The sequence below is a fragment of the Malassezia japonica genome, chromosome 9 (assembly GCF_029542785.1).
Source record: "Malassezia japonica chromosome 9, complete sequence".
NCBI classification, from domain to species: domain Eukaryota; kingdom Fungi; phylum Basidiomycota; class Malasseziomycetes; order Malasseziales; family Malasseziaceae; genus Malassezia; species Malassezia japonica.
In genome coordinates, this window is record NC_083378.1 from 94,857 (window position 1) to 112,843 (window position 17,987).

General features: G+C 66.2%; 9 protein-coding genes across 9 annotated transcripts; 5 read left to right on the forward strand and 4 right to left on the reverse strand.

Annotated features, from left to right (window-relative positions):
• Nucleotides 1–85: 85 nt before the first annotated feature.
• MJAP1_004140 (uncharacterized protein) lies at nt 86–1,393 on the forward strand (the record flags this gene model as incomplete). The annotated part of the gene is made up of 2 exons (XM_060268059.1): nt 86–1,148; nt 1,185–1,393. The coding sequence occupies 2 exons, from the start codon at nt 86–88 to the stop codon at nt 1,391–1,393; spliced, it is 1,272 nt and encodes a 423-aa protein (XP_060124042.1).
• MJAP1_004141 (uncharacterized protein) lies at nt 1,394–4,743 on the reverse strand (the record flags this gene model as incomplete). Its single annotated transcript, XM_060268060.1, has 3 exons — nt 1,394–1,500; nt 1,523–4,360; nt 4,383–4,743. The coding sequence occupies 3 exons, from the start codon at nt 4,741–4,743 to the stop codon at nt 1,394–1,396; spliced, it is 3,306 nt and encodes a 1,101-aa protein (XP_060124043.1).
• A 52-nt stretch (nt 4,744–4,795) lies between these two features.
• ABP1 (actin binding protein) lies at nt 4,796–6,383 on the forward strand (the record flags this gene model as incomplete). Its single annotated transcript, XM_060268061.1, has 2 exons — nt 4,796–6,243; nt 6,281–6,383. The coding sequence occupies 2 exons, from the start codon at nt 4,796–4,798 to the stop codon at nt 6,381–6,383; spliced, it is 1,551 nt and encodes a 516-aa protein (XP_060124044.1).
• A 246-nt stretch (nt 6,384–6,629) lies between these two features.
• Nucleotides 6,630–8,813, reverse strand: MJAP1_004143 (uncharacterized protein; the record flags this gene model as incomplete). The annotated part of the gene is made up of 1 exon (XM_060268062.1): nt 6,630–8,813. The coding sequence occupies one exon, from the start codon at nt 8,811–8,813 to the stop codon at nt 6,630–6,632; it is 2,184 nt and encodes a 727-aa protein (XP_060124045.1).
• A 34-nt stretch (nt 8,814–8,847) lies between these two features.
• Nucleotides 8,848–9,782, forward strand: MJAP1_004144 (uncharacterized protein; the record flags this gene model as incomplete). Its single annotated transcript, XM_060268063.1, has 2 exons — nt 8,848–9,252; nt 9,354–9,782. The coding sequence occupies 2 exons, from the start codon at nt 8,848–8,850 to the stop codon at nt 9,780–9,782; spliced, it is 834 nt and encodes a 277-aa protein (XP_060124046.1).
• On the reverse strand, nt 9,783–12,719 carry CWH43 (the record flags this gene model as incomplete). The annotated part of the gene is made up of 1 exon (XM_060268064.1): nt 9,783–12,719. The coding sequence occupies one exon, from the start codon at nt 12,717–12,719 to the stop codon at nt 9,783–9,785; it is 2,937 nt and encodes a 978-aa protein (XP_060124047.1).
• A 338-nt stretch (nt 12,720–13,057) lies between these two features.
• MJAP1_004146 (uncharacterized protein) lies at nt 13,058–15,418 on the forward strand (the record flags this gene model as incomplete). Its single annotated transcript, XM_060268065.1, has 1 exon — nt 13,058–15,418. The coding sequence occupies one exon, from the start codon at nt 13,058–13,060 to the stop codon at nt 15,416–15,418; it is 2,361 nt and encodes a 786-aa protein (XP_060124048.1).
• A 386-nt stretch (nt 15,419–15,804) lies between these two features.
• On the forward strand, nt 15,805–16,248 carry MJAP1_004147 (uncharacterized protein; the record flags this gene model as incomplete). Its single annotated transcript, XM_060268066.1, has 3 exons — nt 15,805–15,897; nt 15,938–16,079; nt 16,115–16,248. The coding sequence occupies 3 exons, from the start codon at nt 15,805–15,807 to the stop codon at nt 16,246–16,248; spliced, it is 369 nt and encodes a 122-aa protein (XP_060124049.1).
• Nucleotides 16,249–16,441: 193 nt separating this feature from the next.
• MJAP1_004148 (uncharacterized protein) lies at nt 16,442–17,792 on the reverse strand (the record flags this gene model as incomplete). The annotated part of the gene is made up of 2 exons (XM_060268067.1): nt 16,442–17,544; nt 17,567–17,792. The coding sequence occupies 2 exons, from the start codon at nt 17,790–17,792 to the stop codon at nt 16,442–16,444; spliced, it is 1,329 nt and encodes a 442-aa protein (XP_060124050.1).
• Between the last annotated feature and the right edge of the window lie 195 nt (nt 17,793–17,987).

Sequence of the window (17,987 nt, forward strand, 5' to 3'; positions counted from 1 at the left end):
GCCGGGCATGCTGTTCTCCACGCCCCAGCCTGTGCCGATCTTGCCTCGGACGTATCCATTCCAGGAACAAGCGGTACACGGTCGCATGTCGGCGGATGCTCAGCCGTATGTTCCACCGCGTGAATCCGAAGACCCGGCTCCGAAGCTGTCTGCGAATGCTTCGCCCTATATCCCTGCTACGAAGCGAATCATGGACACGGCGCTGGCTGATCCAACCAAGCAAGAGCACTCGCCTGGGCTCGAGATAAAGCGCGTCGAAAGTGCGCCGGAAGTCCAGTCTCCGCCCAAAGAGACCACGCCGCCGCTGACCTCGCCGTGCTACCTGCAATCCGTAAAACGCGAAGTGCATTTGGCTCCGGCCTCTGTCCAAATGGAGGGTCTGATGCACTGTGCCGATCCTGTTGCAGCACTGGACCAGGCCATACTGGCCAGCCAGATGCCGGGCAACGAGCACAGGACGCCTACGACGCTCGAGATTCCCCTGTCGCTCCCTCCGCCGGTCATCCAAGCACGTACGAATCCCTACATTGACCTCAGCGCCCACCTCAAGCACCACGGCATGGAAGCCGAAGCGGAAGAGTTTACGCGGTCCCAAACGACCTGCGACTTTGTCCTGACGGCCTTCCTGACGATGTATGCCCCCCCGGGCACGTCGTCGCCCGCGGCCGTGAGTAGTGCGGGCGAGACGCTCATGTCGGAACTCGAGCATGCGGTCCGTGCACGCGAAAAAGACCTGCAGGCTCAGCTCGCGGCGATCGCTGCGCGCGATCCGCCCCTACCAGGAAGCATGCATCTCCCGTTGGAGCTGCACCTCCCCTGGCTTCATCCCCCATCTGGAATCCCTAATGCGACTTTGCCCTTTCTCCCCACCCACTTTCTCGCCGTGTGCCGCCGGCGTGCGTCGCCGCTTGCGAACGGCGTGCGTGTCGTCGAGGCGCCGTGCTTTCTCGTGCCGATCCACTGGATTGTGTATGCGCTGCAGTGTGCGCACCTTCCTACGATGGTGCACGGCACTGGCGGTGTGCCCGTCCTCGAGTGCACCGTGCCGTTCCCCCAGCACTGGGCGCTGATCCACCGCTGGCTGTACACGCGCGACACAGGCAAGCTTCTTGCGTCGCTCCTGCCACTTGGCACGCTACGTGCGCTACGTACGCCATCCCAACGCACGACGCGGTCGCGCGAAGCGCTTGCGGCGATTGCCGCGCTGTCGCTCCCCACGCTGACGCGCCTCGCGCTCAAGATCCGTGCGACATGGCACAATGGGCGTGCGATCGGCATCTATGCCGAGTCCTTTTGGTTGACGCTGCGCCGTGCGTGGGACTTGACGGTGTGCGCGATTGTCGTGCGCAAAGGGCGCGTCGGCAAAGCGCAGCTCGAAGTCCACAGCGCGTGATTACCAGCGTGCGACCAGGCGGCGGCCGCGCACGATGGGGTTCGTGAGCAGGATACCGACGACCAGTCCTGCGATGGTCAGGACGAGCTGGAGCTTGTTGAACGAGGCTGGGTGAGTAGAGCGACATACCCTGTAGACGATCAAACTGTCCGGACGGCGAAGCCATGGTGTACATCCAGTCGAGGCCGGTGCTGAGCACCATCGAGCTGCTCTCTAGCAGCGACGGGCTCGTGCTGAGCCCCGTGACAAACGCCAGGCGGTAGAAAGTGCGGGTGATGTGCCACGCGGGCTCGTCCGGGATCTCGGGGGCGTAGGTAAAGAGCCCCTCCTCCATGTCCGACGCCGAAGGCTTGCCGAGCGGGCGGCGCGCGTCGAGGATCCGGCGGGGAATCATGACAATGTTTTCGCGGTCCGTCGCGACGAGCAGCCCCTTGGTCGCCACGCCGAGGATCGTGCGCGTGGTCGCGGTCATCTGCACGCCGTATGGCAGGAGGAAGCTGTGTGCAAACGCGAGCGGCATCGCGTACGACGTCACGTTGCCGCCGGTGCCGGTCACCAGGCTCGAGACTTCGGGCGTCTGCTCGGCCGTGGGCTCGTACAGCTCGATCGAGACGAGGCGGTGCGTGTAGCCCTGCTTCGTCTCGGCGAACCACGGCGGGGCGTTGGCCGGCGTGGGCTGCGGCAGCGAGCCCTCCTTGGTCTGGTTCGTGGCATACTGCACCGTGATCCAGTTCTCGACAAAGGTCGTGTGCAGCCCCTCGCTCATCTCCACGTCCGGCACGCGCAGGTGGTAGAGCACGCTGCCCGAGACCGTGTCGAGGAGGTAGACGTTGGCCGCCTGGTCGGCGGCCGTGTACGTCGTCACAAGGCGCCCGTGGGGATTCAGGTACTTGTACAGCACCGAGCGGTCGCCCAGCACCCGGCCGAGGCTCGCGATGTGGTCGGTGGGCAGGTCGTGCATCGAGACGACCTGCTCGCCGTTGCCGAGGCGCCACTGCCACGTCGGCACCGCGTAGAACGTGCCCTTTTCGGCCGGGCGCAAGACGTGGCCGCGGAGCGCGTCTTGCGCGAGCACCGGCAGATGGAGTTTCGGCAGCTCCGTGGCGATGCGCGCGAGCGTCGATGGGGCCGGGGGATACACGGTCATCGTCTCGTCGCACACGGCGCCGAGCGTGCGCACGTCGCCCGCGTCCATCGCCAGAGGCAGCACGACGAGCTCGCGGATTGGCTTCGGGCACAGCAGCACGCCGTCGTCGAGGCCGTTGGCAAACTCGCCCGTGAGCGGGTTCAGCTCATAGACGCGCGTCTGCGTCGCCTCGCCCGGCTCGGTCGTCTGCACGACGATTGCGACGACTGGCGGCACTGGGACGCCGCCGAGGAGCGTGCCGGTCGGGCGCGTCTGCACAATGTGCGTGACATTTACCTTGGGCTCTGCTGCGCCCTCGCCCGCCCCGTAGCCCAGGAGCGAGCGCTGCCAGAGCAGGGCGCTGCCCTCAAGCGTCATCTCGAGGCCGTACACCTTGCCGCGCTTGGATGCCGCGACGACCATCTTGCGGAAGCCGAACGGGTCGTGGGCGAGGCGCGCGAGCGCCTCGTCCGGTACCTCGCGCGGCGCGATGATCGACGCGTTCGTCCCCTCGACACGCGCGCCGCCGGCGACCGGCTGGCGGAACACGGGCGTCTCGTCCTTGTGCGTGTCGAGCAAGAGACGCGACACCCACTCGATACCGCCGCGCTCGGCGATCACCCACTCGATTACCACCTCCGGCAGCTTGGCCAGGAGCACGAGGTGGCGTGCGATGCGGTGGCCGAACGACTCGCGCTCGAGTGCGACAAGCGGTGCCGTATCCGCGTTGCGCGCGTGGCGCAGCGCGACGGCGCTCTTACCGAGCGCCGCGTCCGGCAGCGAGACCATGAGTGTCTTGGGGTCCTCGGCAAGGCCCTCTTCAAGCACCCAGTGGTGCTCGCCGTCCTGCACGAGGTGGATCGCGCCGGAAGACGTGACGAGCGCAATGCGCACCATCAGCTGGACAGGCGACACCTTGCCGACCTCGAACGGGGCGGCGAGCACGTTTCCGTGCAGGTCGTGGTCGTACTGGAACGACATGCCCGTGACCTGGCCCCGGTCGTGGCCGGTGCGCGCGTCCGCCCAAAAGACGTGCTGGTTGAGCATCTTTTGGGCGAGCGTAAAGTAGACACGCAAGATGTACGCGTGGCCCTGGCGGTCGAGCACGCCGTCGTACACCGCGTCGGGCGCCGGCTCGTCAAACTCCCATGCCGAGTGCAAGCGCCCGTCCTCGTCCACGCGCACGACTTCCGCGGCGTGGTCGGCGCGGCGCGCGACAAAGAAACCGCGGTCACCGAGGCCGACGTCCTGCACGCTGACAAACGCGTTAGCGCTGCGCGCCTTGACGCGCTGCAGCGTCTTGCGGGGGTTCGCGTCGTCAATGCGCACCGCGTGCACCGCACGGTCCGTGCCGAGGAACGCGAGGTGCGGCCCGCCGGTCTGCACATGCAAGCCGACCGGGATGTGCGAGCGCTTGGCCCAAGGGAGGATTACCATACCGTACGGCCCCTCGGCGAGGTCCATGTCGACGTTGTGCGTCGCGAGGAGCTCGCCGCGCTGCGACAGCTGGTAAATGCGCGGCCGCCACGCCTTGCCCGTCGCCGCGGCGGCAACCACGTACATGAATTCGCCCGAGGGCAGCGTCGCGACGACGCGCACCTTGTCTACGCCCTCCTCTGGCGCCCACCGCCAGGCGACGTGGCCGACGCGCAGGCGGCGCACCTCGTGTGCGTTGGTCACGACGAACGTGTCGTCGACGAGGCCCGACGCGTGCACGGCCGGCCCCTCGACGTCGGGCGCGTCCGTCTCGTTGTGCAGGCGCGTCTCCCAGAGGAGGATGCCCGTCTTGCCGACGACTGCGCGCGCCACTGCGCCGCCCTTGCCGCTGAGCGTGACGATGGCTGGGTAAGATATGCAACGTACCGTCGTCCATCGAGTAGACGCCTTCGAGGCCGATCTTGTCGTAGCGGCGCCAGACCGTCGCGCCGTCGCGCGGGTTCACCGCGCCGTACGTCCCGCTATCCGTTGCCGACACAATCGCCGTCGAGGTCTTGGCATTCACGTCCTGGTCCGCGCGGATAAAGCGCTGGAAGCGCGGATGCACAAAACGCATCGCGCCGCTTTCCGTGCGCGGCACGCCAAAGTACGGCGCAAAGTGGCCGACGATCGGCGGCGCAGGCTTGCGTGGGCTCAGAAACTGCAGGAATCCATGCACGCCGCTGCCTTGCGCAAACACCGCAAGCAGCACCAGCCAGCACACGGCCAGCCGCACGAAGCTCGGCATGATGCTCGGAGGAAACCACGTGGCGTGGAGGCGGGCACGGTTCGCTTTGACCATGTCGCTGCAGGTGAGCCTTGCCTCGCCCGCGATCCGTACCGCGTATGAAAAGGTGCTTGATGGCGCCCAGGACTATGTAGTACTTTCCTACAAGAAGCTGTCGAACGACCTCGACGTCGCGGCGTCCGCCAAGGGCACGCTCGACGACCTCGTCGAGGAGTTCTCGGACGGGAAGATCCAGTATGCGTTTACGCGCGTCACCGACCCCAACACGCAGCTGCCCAAGTTTGTGCTGATCAACTGGTGCGGCGAGGGCGTCCCAGAGAACCGCAAGGGGCTCTTTGCGTCGCACAGCGCGAGCGTCGCCGACTACTTCAAGGCGTACCACGTGAGCATCAACGCACGGGCCGAGGAGGACCTCGTTCCGCAGGCGATCATGCGCAAGGTCACCGACAGCAGCGGCAGCAAGTACGGCGCCGCTAGCTCGGTGAGCGGAGGCAAGATCGAGCCGGTGGGGACCAACTACAAGCCGGTCGGCACACCCGACATCCGGGGTATGCAGGCCAAGGCACCCAAGGACACGATCCAGCCGACCGGCACGACGTACACGCCGGCACGCGAGGAGATCAAGCAGCTGCGCGAGGGCAAGCTTGGCAAGGAGAGCGCGCCGCCGCCGGCTCCGCGCCCGGCTCCGCCGCCGGCCAAGGCGCCGCAGCCAAAGGGCGCCGCAGCCCCACCGCGCGCACCGGATGCACGCGCCGCGGACCCGGTGCCGGACGTGCGTGCCTCGGACCCAGTGCCGGATAAGACACCGTCCAAGCCGACGGACGACGACAAAATCCAGCCGGTCGGCACGGCGTACACGCCAGTCTCGGTCGGACGCCCGGGCAAGCTGTCGGCAGACCGCACCAAGCTCTTTTCGCAGACGCAGGCGAAGGAGACGCCGCCGCCGAGCCGCGGCGGTCGTGTCGCGTCGGGCGGCCTCTCCTGGAGCCAGCGCCAGGAGGCGGCCAGGAAGGAGCAGCAGGCCGAACAGGCCGAGGAGGAGCGGCAGGCGCCGCCGGCCGCGCCTCGTGCGCCGCCCGCGCCGCCCGCTCCGCCCGCACCGCCCGCACCGCCGGCGCCTCCGGCGCCCGAGGCCCCTGAAGCGCCATCCGCCGCGTCGATCACGTCGCAGATGGCCAAGACCAACTTGGACGGACAGCGTGCGACCGTGCTCTACGACTACGAGGCGGCCGAGGACAACGAGCTGACGCTCCGTGAAGGCGATATCCTTACGCAGGTCGACCAGGTCGACGACGGCTGGTGGTCGGCGACGGCCGCCGACGGCAGTGTCGGCCTCTTTCCTTCGAACTATGTGGAGCTGCTGGAGGAGGAGGAGAAGGAGGCAGCTGCCGCTCCCGAGGCACCGCCTGCGCCCCGTGCGCCGCCGGCTCCCGAGGCACCTCCTGCGCCGCCTGCTCCCCCGGCGCCGCCTGCTCCGGCACCCGAGGCACCTCCTGCACCGCCTGCTCCCCCGGCGCCGCCTGCTCCGGCACCCGAGGCACCTCCTGCGCCGCCTGCTCCCCCGGCACCCCCGGCTCCTCCTGCTCCCGAGGCCCCCCCTGCGCCGCCTGCCCCCCGGCGCCCCCGGCACCTGCGCCTGAAGCGCCGCCTGCCCCCCGGCCCCCCCGGCGCCGCCTGCGCCCCCGGCGCCTGCCACCTCGGCGCCGTTTGCGACGGCCGTCTACGACTACGAAATTGGCGAGGACAACGAGATCGAACTTGCGGAAGGCGACCGCATCGTCGACATCGAGTTCGCCAGCGAGGACTGGTGGAGCGGCACGAACGAGCGCACGGGCCTTTCTGGCCTGTTCCCTGCGGTACGTGTACAAAAAAAAACTAACCCAGAACTATGTCGAGTACCAAGAATAGTGTAGATACTGCCACACCCACCGCACCCACGCGGCCGGCGCGTGGACGTAGCGAGCGAGCCATGACGGAAGATACGAACGTGAAATCGGTGCGAGTGCCGCCGTCTCGCCCCATAGATTGGACGGCGTGTGTTCGAGTGCGGCGGCGGCCGCGTCGTAGACATGGTGCCCCGCTGCGGCGGCTTCGCGCCACGCATGCTGCACCGGCGCCCAGTGCCCGTCGGCCAGGTCCACGTCGAGTGCCATGGCGAGCGCCTGGACGTGTGTGTCGAGGTGACGCATGCGGCGCTCGTGCAAGTAGAGTGCAAAAATCACCGGAATCACGGCGCACAACATCGCCGCATAGATGCGCCGGTCGCGGCCCTCGACGGCGGCCTCGGACGGGGCGCTCTGCAGCGCAAACGCCACGGTGTGGGGCCGTGCGCGCCGTTGTGCGAGGGTCGTGAGGAGTGCGTCTTGCGTGTACGATACGTGCGCCGCGACGTCGCCGAGGACGCGCGGCACGCCGCGCTGTGTGCCGTGCACCTGGAGCATCGACACCGGGACGCGCGTCGGCGGCGTCGGGCACACCACCTCGAACGAGGCGCTGGGTGCCCAAGGCGTGAGGTACGTCAGCTCGAGCTGTGCCTTGAGGCCACGCACCGCCGCCGCCGGCAGGTGCAGCGAGACGGCGGCGAGGACCGGCGCAGGCTCCGTTTCCTGTGCATCGACCGACGTCTGGACCTGTGCTTCGAGCGAGGCACTGACGCTGTGGCCGTTGACGTACGCCTGCAGATCGCTCATGCCCCCCCCGTCGAGTATGCTCAGCGGATAGAGGAGGATGGTCTGGTGTGCGCGCTGCACCGGCCCGTGCAGCTGCAGGAGGATGTGGTGCATAAGGTGCCCGTCACCGGGCCACACCTTGTGGTGCATCGACGAGAAGCACACCGACGAGTGCACCGGCATCGGCTGCGTCGCGCGCGGCGTGCCGCGTGTATAGGCCACGATGCACGCTGCTGCGCCGTCGAGCTCGACGAGGCACCCCTCGTCCACCGGGAGCGAGAGCGCATCGGCGGGCCGCGGCGCGACGACTTCCAGCTGGAACGGCGAGGGCGTCGGCGTCGTCGCCTGGTGTAGTGCGTAGGTCACGGCGTGCGTCGCGGCGCACGGCACACGCACCATCGGCAGTGTCACGGCGCGGGGCACGCCATCCTCGCGTGGCGTATCGAGTGCGAGGTGGCAGCGGCCGTGCACGGTGAATGCGAGCGGCGCGTCGGCGTCCGCGCCAAACAACCCGCACACCGCGCCGACGTCGACGAGCAGATCGAGCGTGCGGCTGCCGATCGGCGCCTCGGCGAGCGAAAAGGCGGGCATCGCGTCGACGCGCTGCAGCGCGCCCGGGATTGCCGCGGCCTCCGCATGCACCTCGCGCTGGAGCGAGACGCGCATCGGGTCGCTCTCGAGCTCGAGCCAGTCCCAGTGCAGGGCCTGGCCCATGGCGTCGATCTCGACCGTGAGCGCGCCCTGCCTTGCGAGCGCGACGCAGTGCGGATCGTCGAGCACGACCTCCGCCGCAAAGTCCATCACGGCGCTCGGCACAAACGCGCGCTGCGCCCAGAGCTGCTCGTAGGCCATGTGCATCGCGCACGCCACCTTGGCCCGCGGCGCGGCGACCGGGGCGGTGTCTTGGCGCTCTGTCGCCCACTCGAGCGCGAGGACGCTCGTCGCGGCGAACGGCGCTTCTATGCCATCCGCGCGCTCCTGCGGCGTGTCGAGCGGGGGATCCGCCGCGACCGCCACGCGGTCGTACCCGTGAAAGGTGCACGTCACCCAGTTCTGCACGCTGCGCAGCACCGGAAGGCGCACGACACTCGGCGGGCGCCCGTCGCGCGCCCACAGCGCACAAGTAAAGTAGAGCGCGATCGGGATCCTGCGTGTCTCGTCGCTGCGCTCCGTCACCAGCAGCAGGTCGCCTCCCTCGCGGAGGACCGTGGCTCCTTTCGCGCTCACCAGCGCAACGTGCTCGATGCGCAAGAGGGGCCAGCGCGCCGCCTTTCCGGGCGGCACCTCGACCTCCGCCTCGATCGTGTACGCGGCACGCTCGCGCCCTATGTCTACGTGGACACGCTGCTGCGCGGCAATGCGCACCTCCCCCGCACGGCCCTGGCTCTGAGCCTGGCCCATGGCGGCTCGCGTCACGTGCTTTCCGTTTGTCTTCATGCTTCCGACGCTCGCGCCCCGGGTGGTGCGCCGCGCGCTGAGCACGAGCGTGCCTGCGCGTGCGCAAGAGCGCAAGAACGACCGGAATAGCGGGCGCCGGCGCCTGTCGCGCCGGCCGCTCCCGCCGTTTAAAGAGTGGGTGCGCAACGAGGGCGAGCAATACCGCTATCCCACGCCCCAAAAAGGGCCGCACTGGGTCGCGAACACGCCGTTCCCATTGAACCCCTCGTTCCGCCCCCCGCCGCCGGTGCACCAGTCGGTGCGCGACGACATGTGGCGCCTGCACACCGAGTCGCCCAGCGAGTGGACCGTCCGCTCGCTCGCGGACAAGTTCCGCGTGAGTCTGCCGCGTGCCGAGGCGATTCTGCGCCTCAAGGCGCTCGAGGAGGAGATGAGTAACGAGGTACGTCCGCTCGGCGTAAGGATGCGCATACGATTAGTCTTGAAGACACTTCTGGTTAAAACACCTTGCCTGAACGCCGCTTGTGAACGGACTAACCACAGGGCAAGCCGCTCCAGACCGAGCTGCAGCGCAACATGGAGCGCCTGCTCGGCTCGCGCCCGTCGACGGCGATCGACCTGCACGTCGTGCCGACGACGAGTCCCCACGCGCCGCGCGGTGCGCCGTACGAAGAGTACAGCGAGTCGGCGAACCTCGCCAAGATCCGCTCGCCGCTCGCCGCGGCGATCAAGCGTGCGAACGAGGCGCACAAGCAGGCCATGGCCCAGATGCCTACCGGCGGGCCGGATACCAAGGGCGCGGCCGAGCGCGTGGTCGCCGCCGCGCACCCCGACCGTGCCCCGCTCAAGATCAAGGCGGTGGGCGCAGAGTCGTACCGCGGCGTCGGCACCGTCAAACGCAACCAAAAGCGGGCGGCGCACCGCGCGCAGCAGCGCGCACGCCGCGCGGGCCGGGAAAAAACTTCTCCGTAGTTACACTTCTACCTTGCGAAAGTACTGCGGATAGAGCCGGGGGCCGTACATGTGCATCGCGTTCAGCCACCCGTTGGGCTTGATGAGAGAGGTGGGGTACGCCCACGGCTCGTCCGGGGGCTCATTGTACGGCACGCGCTGGGGGCGCAGGTCGCGGTTCGGCGGCACGGTGTACTCGGGAATGTGCACCTTGAAGGTCTGCAGCTCCGTGTCTGTCACCGTGTAGCGCGAGACGCGCGCGTAGCCGACGCGCTCCACCGCACGGTAGCCGAGGTACTGGCACCAGCGGTCAAAGTCCTCCTGGTCGACATCCATCAGCCCCCCATCATAGAACAGAATCTCGTACGGCGCGGGGCGGCGCGCGTGGGGTTGCGTCACGACGTACCCCAAAAAGAGGGCCGGACGAGGGTACGACTCACGCAGGATGCGCGCAATCTCCTTCGTCTGCAGCTCGCGGTCCAGCACGTCTTCTTCCTGGCCATTGTGCGACACAATGACGTGGACCGGCGTGCCGAATACGTCAAGGTACGCCGACACCGCCGGCGCAAGCTCGCCGTGTGGCGAGGGGAGCAGGTGGTGCGTGCTGTTAATGATCGGGAACTTGGACAAGAGCACTGCGCCCCAGGTGTGCTTCTTGGGGCTCGGGCCGAGGTCCGCGTACATGCCTAGCTCCTGCGCGAGGTACTGCGTCAGGTCGCGGTTCGCAAACGCAGGCCGGTGCAGATCCGTCTCGAGCAGCCCAATCACGTCCATCTTGAGCTCTTTCAGGATAGAGGTCATGCGCCGCGTGCTGTCGCGCATCAGCTGGTCAAAGCCAAAGTGCACCGTCCAGATCCCGGCGGTGAGCACCTTGTGTTCGGGATAGTGCGGCACAATCGCACGCGGCGGAACGTGCCGCCAAAACGGCACGACGCTCGCAAGCACCACGAGTGCCGCGAGCAGCGCGCACGCCGCCTTGCGGAACGCACAGCGGTACGTCGACGCCTGCACCGCGAGGCGCTCGGCGACGTGCGCGCTGCGCGCATTGCCGAGGCCGGCCGCCACAAGCACGTACTGCAGCAGGAGCACGGCACCGGTGTGCTCACGCATAATGTACGCGCCCGGCAAGAAGGCGTACGCAACGGTAAGCACACCGAGGAACGCCAGCGTGGTATAAATCGTCCACACCGAAAAGAGCATCGCAAACGGATCGTGGCTCAGCGCGGCCTGCAGTAGCGGCAGGCCCATGGTCGGCAGCGTAAAGGCAACCGCCAGGCCGCCCAGGAATCCAAGCCAGTTGTCGCAGTAAAACAGGACGGCGGTCCCGACGCCATAGAGCACCACCGTCAGCGGCGCCGTCCCGAGCCGAGGGCGGTACAACGCCGCGAGTGTGCCGCCTGCAAACGCAAGAATGACCAGCACGCCATGCTCGACCGCGCGGGGGCCACGCACGGGGTACCCGGTCCAGCCCCAGGCAATCACCGTGCCGGAATCCGAGAGGAGTGTCTGCATCGTGCACAGCCACGCACCGAGCGCGAGCGCAGAAATCGCAAAGCGCACGCCGCCGTACGGAATCGCCTCGGGCCGGCGGCGCACCGGCGCAGCGGGAGGAGACTGCCGCACGACGGGCACGAGGCTCAGCAGGCCCAGCACCAGGCCGGGCACATGCTGCCCGCCGTTCGACGCGTCGAGGAACGGCCACAGCGGCGAGTTGGCATGGTTCCAGTAGCGCGCCACGACGAGCATCAAGAAGCCCATGAGCCAGATCGTCGCAGACTCGTCCATGCGGCCGGCCTGCCACGCTGTTGCCCAGTCCAGCGCGCTGATCACGGCAAGCAGCGCGCTGCACCCGGCGTTCACGACGAGGCGCGTCAGGTCGTCGCCCATGCAGTACGTCGCGATCGTCGTAAAGGACACGAGCCACAGCACGGCCTGCTGGTAGGGCGGCAGCGTCTCGACCTCGCTTCCTTTCACCAGCCACCGCCGGACGGGCGTGAAGCTGACGACAAACAGGCCGATCGACTGCGCAAGCACGAGCAGCTCGAGACCTTCGGCGGCCATGTTCGACACACTAAAGTAGAAAATCAAAGAGATGAGGCACGACATGGACGACCATGCCGTGCACGCGAGGTATGTCCGCGACACGACCGACACCCACACCGGGGTCTCGGGGGCCGGGGGCGGCGCCTCCTTTTCGGCGGCGGGCGTATCATCGTACGAAATCTTGACCGTAAAGCGTTTCAGGTCCCAGACGCTGCCCATGTCAAATAGCACATCAAATACCACGAGCAGCCACTCGAACATGGCATAGTCGGTGTAGGCCCCCTTGACATTATCGCGGCGGTGCCGCAGGTACAGGCGCACCATGAAAGGCGTGCACGAATAGAAAGCGATCGCGGCATAGGTGCGCACGCGCTGCGCCAGCTGGTGTGCCTCGGCGTGCTTCGAGTCCGGCGCCGGCGCCAGCGAGAGGAAGCACGCCGCCATCCAGATCGGCGTGAGGCCAATGTACAGCCCCATGGTAACATCGTGCAGCAGCGCATGGTCCGACGATGTGACAAAGATCCACCCACCGCATGAAAACGTGCGCAGGATGCCAACGACCAGCAGGAACGCGGCGCGTTTCGGCCGGCCCTGGAGTGCGGCCAGCAGTCCGCAAAGTCCCACAAGCGCAAAGCGTGGCCCAGACGTCACCGCAACCAGCACCTGGAACAAGTTGCGCTCCGGGAACCAGTCGCCAATCGTAGCACTGACCGACGGCCAGTATTCGTCCGGCCAGCCCGCGACATGGTTCTTCACGACGCGGTGGTAGTGCAATGCAAGGCACACGACCAGAGCAGCAGCAAACGCACTATATCCGAGCACCGTGTGTGCAATTGCGACCCAACTCGCGCTGCACGACCACGACGCCCTCGCACGTCCCGCCTCCCTCGGCTCCACCATCTTGCTCCGTGTCATGGCCGCGCTGGGAGGGTCGGATGACTAAGCCCTTATGATGTGGAGATGCAGCCCGGCTGTGAGGGGAGGCGCCACCTTGCAGTAAACGCAGCCACGGGTTGGCTGAAATAATCCCTGACGCCCTTCCACACGCTTAATTTGCTGTAGTAGAAAATTCAAGTCCGGGAAGAATCCACCGTGCGCATCTGACTATGGACGTGCGCCTGGATATTTGACAAGCTCATCCGATCCGGAGGTTCCCTACCGACCACGCACCAAGACTCCTGCCAGATCCCAAGCCTCGTCCTTGGACCTTCCACTCTTTTTTCACGGCAGGAATACCGCACAAGACCGGCAATATGGCCTTTGAGCGAAGCCTCGACAGCACGGCCGTGCCCCCTCTGAAACACCTCAACATCGCCTTTCCCTGGGAGCCGGCGTCGGACCTCAACGCTCCGATCGCTGCTGGTCAGGCGCAGTTCCTCAACATCGACGCCGCCGAGCTCGACTCGGACTCGGACTCGGAGCTGGAGCATGCGCAGGCGCCTCGTCAGGAGGCGCCGCGCCAACAGCCCCTCGCCACCGTCCAGCGCGTCGCCCCGGCAGAAGTGCCGACGGAGCAGTACGAGGAGCACCCGTACGAGGAGAACCCGTACGCCCACGACCAATATGCTCAGGAGCAGTACACCCAAGAACAGTACGACGCATACCATCAGCATGCGTACCCGGAGCAGTACGAGCATGCCGGCTACGAGCACGACCAGAACGCATACAACGAGTACCCGCGCGAGGTCGAGACCCATGCCGAAAATGAGTATGCAAACTACACGCCGCACGAGGCGCAGTACACGCACCCTGATGAGCACGCCTACGAGCCTCACCTCTACGACCAGGACCACGAGCCCGCGTCGGCGCAGCCGGAATCGCGCTCTTCTCCTGAAGAAGAGGTCGAGGTGCCGGTGCGCCGGGCCACACGCACGCAGCGTGGCTACCCCGGTACGCCGGAAACCGAGGGAGTGGCCTCGCCTGAAGCATCATTCCCCACGCCCTCCATGCCTGGCGCGCTCTATGGCATCGAGGAGGACCGCGACATCTCTCCGCCCCAGCCGGAAAAGTCGATCAAGAACACCGCGAGTCGCTTCTTCAAAAAAGTGATTCCCCCGCGCACAAAGCGCTCCACCGACGTGCCGCCGATGCCTCGCATGGCCGAGGCAGAGCCGGTCGCGACGCCGGTCGAGCCCGAGGTCGAGGCACCCGCCAAGCCCAAGACCACCTTCCGCGACCGCCTGCGCAGCAAGTTCCCGATGCGCTCCGCCTCGCAGGACCGCGTCGAGGAGTCGGCGAACCAGCCGCCGCGTGCGGCCATGTTCAACGGCATGCTGGACCCGCTGCCGCTGGCGTTTGTGCCGTCGGGGGACAACAATGCCACTGATCCCCAGACACCCGCCTCGCCCGAGCTCCAGGGCCGCGTGCGCAACATGGCGTCCAACATGGACCGCGCCCCGTCGCCGGACATGCCCTCGCCGACGTACTCGGCGCCGCGCGAGCCGAGCGCATACTATGCGCAGAACAAGGCGCAGAACGAACGCGTGTCTAGCTGGACCAAGCGCCGCGGCGACAAGGCGCCCAAAGGCGCCTTCTTTGGCCTCTTTAAGAAGTTCGGCCAGGCGAACCCGCCGATTCCGGAGCAGCCGCCGACGCTCTCGCACAATGCCGCGAGCGGCATCCTGCCGAACGGCAGCAAGGAGGAGCCGATGCCTTCGCAGTTTGAGGAGCGCCGCCGCGAATCCATCCTGCGTTCGCGCCGCCGCAGCCGCAGCGTCGGTGCATTTGAGCTCCCCGAGACGATGGAGGCGGCGCCGTCGCGCCCGCCTCTGAACCATGCTCCAATCCCCACGCACAAGCTCTCGGACGAGGACCTCGCGGCGCCGAACCGCGCATCGTACATGTCGGGCCGCACCACGGCCGACAGTTTTGCGACGGCGCACGACGACAGCAGCGACGCCGTCTACCCCGACTTTATCGGCAACCACGAGCCGGCGACGCCGAGGTCGGCGCGTAACAGCCAGCGCTACTCGCAGTCGAGCAACTCGCGCCTGAGCGACTCGCACGGCTCCATGTTCAGCCAGGGATCGCAGTCGACGGTGCCTACGTCCATGGCGCCCTCGACCTCGAACCTGTCCAAGCCGTCGAGCGTGCGCGAGCGCGGTGCGCCGCCGCCTTCGTCGTCGAAGCGCTACAGCATGAACCAGTTCCAGGGCAGCGCGCTTCCTCCGCAAGTGCCCGAGATGCCCACGCCGGCGCTCGACACGCTGCACGACGACGAGGAGAGCGCCGTGTCGAAGGAGCAGCCCATGCAGCGCGTCGCTGCCCCCACGGAGCAGCCCGTGCCGCGCCCGGTGGGCCCCAAGCCGCAACCCGTGCCGCGCACCGTCGCCCCCCTCTCGGCGGCCCCTGCGCCGGACGCGACCGGCGACAGCAAGCGTCTTTCGCTGGGCTTTGGCGACGACTCGTGGCTCTTGGACCTTGACTTTGACCGCGCCTCGCCGGAAAAGAGCGCCAAGGATACGAGCGCTCCCCTCTCTACCTTGGACATCAAGCCCCAACCCCCCAAGCGCACCGCACCGATCCTCTCCAACAAGATTAGCGAGAGCGAGGCACCGACGCTGGCGCTGCCGGAATCGTTCAGCCTCTCGCCTGTGCTTGTGGATTACTTGTAAATCCTGAGCTATACACACTGGCTCCTACTGTGTATACATTCAACATGCCCGGCCAAAGATTCAACCTTCTTTTTTTTGTGTATTCAGCCTGCTACATAGACTCTCGCGATATAGCCTGTCTTAATTCTCCGAAGCGAATCTGTGTGGAGTAGCGTGCATGTGGAGGCGGAGGCGGTGCGGGGCCGAGTCGGGCCGGGCGGGATGCGTAAAGCCGGCGTTTCTCTGGATTGCCGATTCTGGTGCTGAGTGAGTTCCAAACGGAGGGCTTTGATTGGCCCAAGTTCCGGTTCTGCTGGCAGCCTCCCCGCATTCGCAGCGTCCCCCGCGCAAGTACATAAGGGGTTCCGGTTCCCCAGAAGCTTACCTTCTACCTAATCAATTTCATAATGAGCGAGTTCAAGTCGACCCAGTACTTCAAGCAGATCGCCGATGGCATCAACGGCATGTCGGACGCTGAGAAGAAGGACCTCCAGAAGAAGGTATGTTGTTTTCCCCTCTGCTTGGGTGCTAACCGTTTAGACCAACGCCGTCTTCGAGTTCCACGTGAAGAACTCGGGTGGCAAGGAGCTCGTCCAGACCATCGACCTCAAGAAGGAGGTCTCGATCTACGAGGGCAAGGCCAAGGGCAAGGCTGACTGCATCATCAACCTCGCCGACGAGAGTACGTATTCGACGAAATTCCTGGACTAACCACAGCCTTCGCTGACCTTGCCGACGGCAAGCTCAACGGCCAGAAGGCCTTCATGTCCGGCAAGCTCAAGGTGAAGGGCAACATCATGCTCGCCACCAAGCTCGACGGTGTGCTCAAGGCCCAGAAGGCCAAGGCGTAAATTGCCCCTTGCCGCAAGGCTAGCTATTTTTGCATAGAACCGATAGCTGTCTGCTATCCAAATGCAATTCGTTTTCTAGCCCATTCTTGTGTGCTTCGTTACCTATGCTACACTTTCTATAGGTACATGAAACAGAACGAATGCGTCTTTTTTTCCGTGTGGGGAAAGGCGCTTGGCAGGAGAGGATAGGACACTAAATCACACGAGCACGGCTGGAAGAGGCAAGACGGGCGAAGAACGACTTGGACCGGCCCAAGTTTGCCTTTCCGTCTTCGGCATCAGGCACGACCTCGGTGTAGTCCGTATGAGGCGCCGCGTCCTCGTAGGCGTCCGCCTTGGGCGGCAGCGCGGGGGGCGACATCATGTTCCGCCGGTTGCGCGACCGCGACGGGATCTCATAGTCCGCCGCATCGGTCGTGTATTGGGTCGTGGCTGAGCCGGCGTAGACCGGGCGGCGCATGCGGGGCGTCACACTGCCGTTCGTCTCGCTGGGACTCACGGGGCTCCGGGCCGCGTGAGAAGATTGGTACAGCTCGGGCTGCTGCGTCGTGGGCAGCGTGCTGTTGGTAACCGGCGGCGGAAGGCCAGTGCTCGGCGACGAGAGGCCCGCGGCCTGCGTCCGCGTCTGACTCCGGCCGTGGACCGTGCTGTTACGGCGCAGCTCCTCATCCGGCCGATCGGCCTCGTCCGGCTCGACGCGCAGGCGGCGCAGGCGGCCGATGAGACTCTTGGAGCGCTGCGTGGGTGCGCCTCGGGACTTGCGGGGCGTGTATTCTTGAGGCTCTTCGTCCTTGTACACAACGTCCTCGAACCGCGTGGCGCGGTTCTCTTTCGGGGGCACACTGGGGTTGGGGCGGGTATTGCCACGCAGGTACGTCTCCATGTCCGCAAACGTGCTGCTCCGGCTGGTACGGCCGCTGGGCGTCTCGTTATCGCGGTACGCGCGCCTGTCGGCGTGGCTGGGTGTGGCAAAATCTTGCCAAGGCTCAGCAGCCACACCAAAGAACTCGGCGTTGGGATTCGCGGCTTCGCTCTGAGACTCGAGGCCGATCGAGGTCGTTGACGCAAGCGCGGCGCTGTTATTATAGGGGTCGGCAGGAGCGCTGGCTTGCGCGCGGTGTCCGCGGTACTGGGACGAGGCAGGCTCGACGGTGCGGCCGCCACGTTGGTGCGAGTTGAGCAACTGGTTGGTCACCGGGTCCACGGAGGGATCGAAAGCACGGATCGGAGCCGCGCGGTTGTTGGTCAGGTTGCTGCGGGGCGAACACGCATCGTAAGGCGAATCGTGATGGAATACTGTGTGAGTCAGGATACGTACAGCTTGCGCCATGCACGCCCGAGATGTCCAGCTGGTCGATGATATCGAGTCTGTTTGTGTTTGCGCTGTCATCTTCTTCTCCCTGGACCACCGGCTCGACGTACTGCGAGATGCGGTGCTTGTTCTTGCGGCCGTCGGAGCGGCCCATCTTGGCCAAAAAGCCGCTGCGCTCTTTTCGCGACTTGGGTGGCGGCTTGGGAGCCCCCTCACTTACGCGTGACGACATGGTAGAAGGAAGTCGAGGTCCAGAGCACCGTGACTACAAAAACTAAAGCAGTGCAAGCAGTGCAGACGGCGGGGGCAAGAGCAGAGCAGCCTTGCTCCGAGGCGCTCCTTACGGTGGTCACCGTTGGCACTCGGCCGGCTGCATCTGGCTGCAGTTCACTCCACATAGAGCCAATGAAATTAAACTATTTCCCCT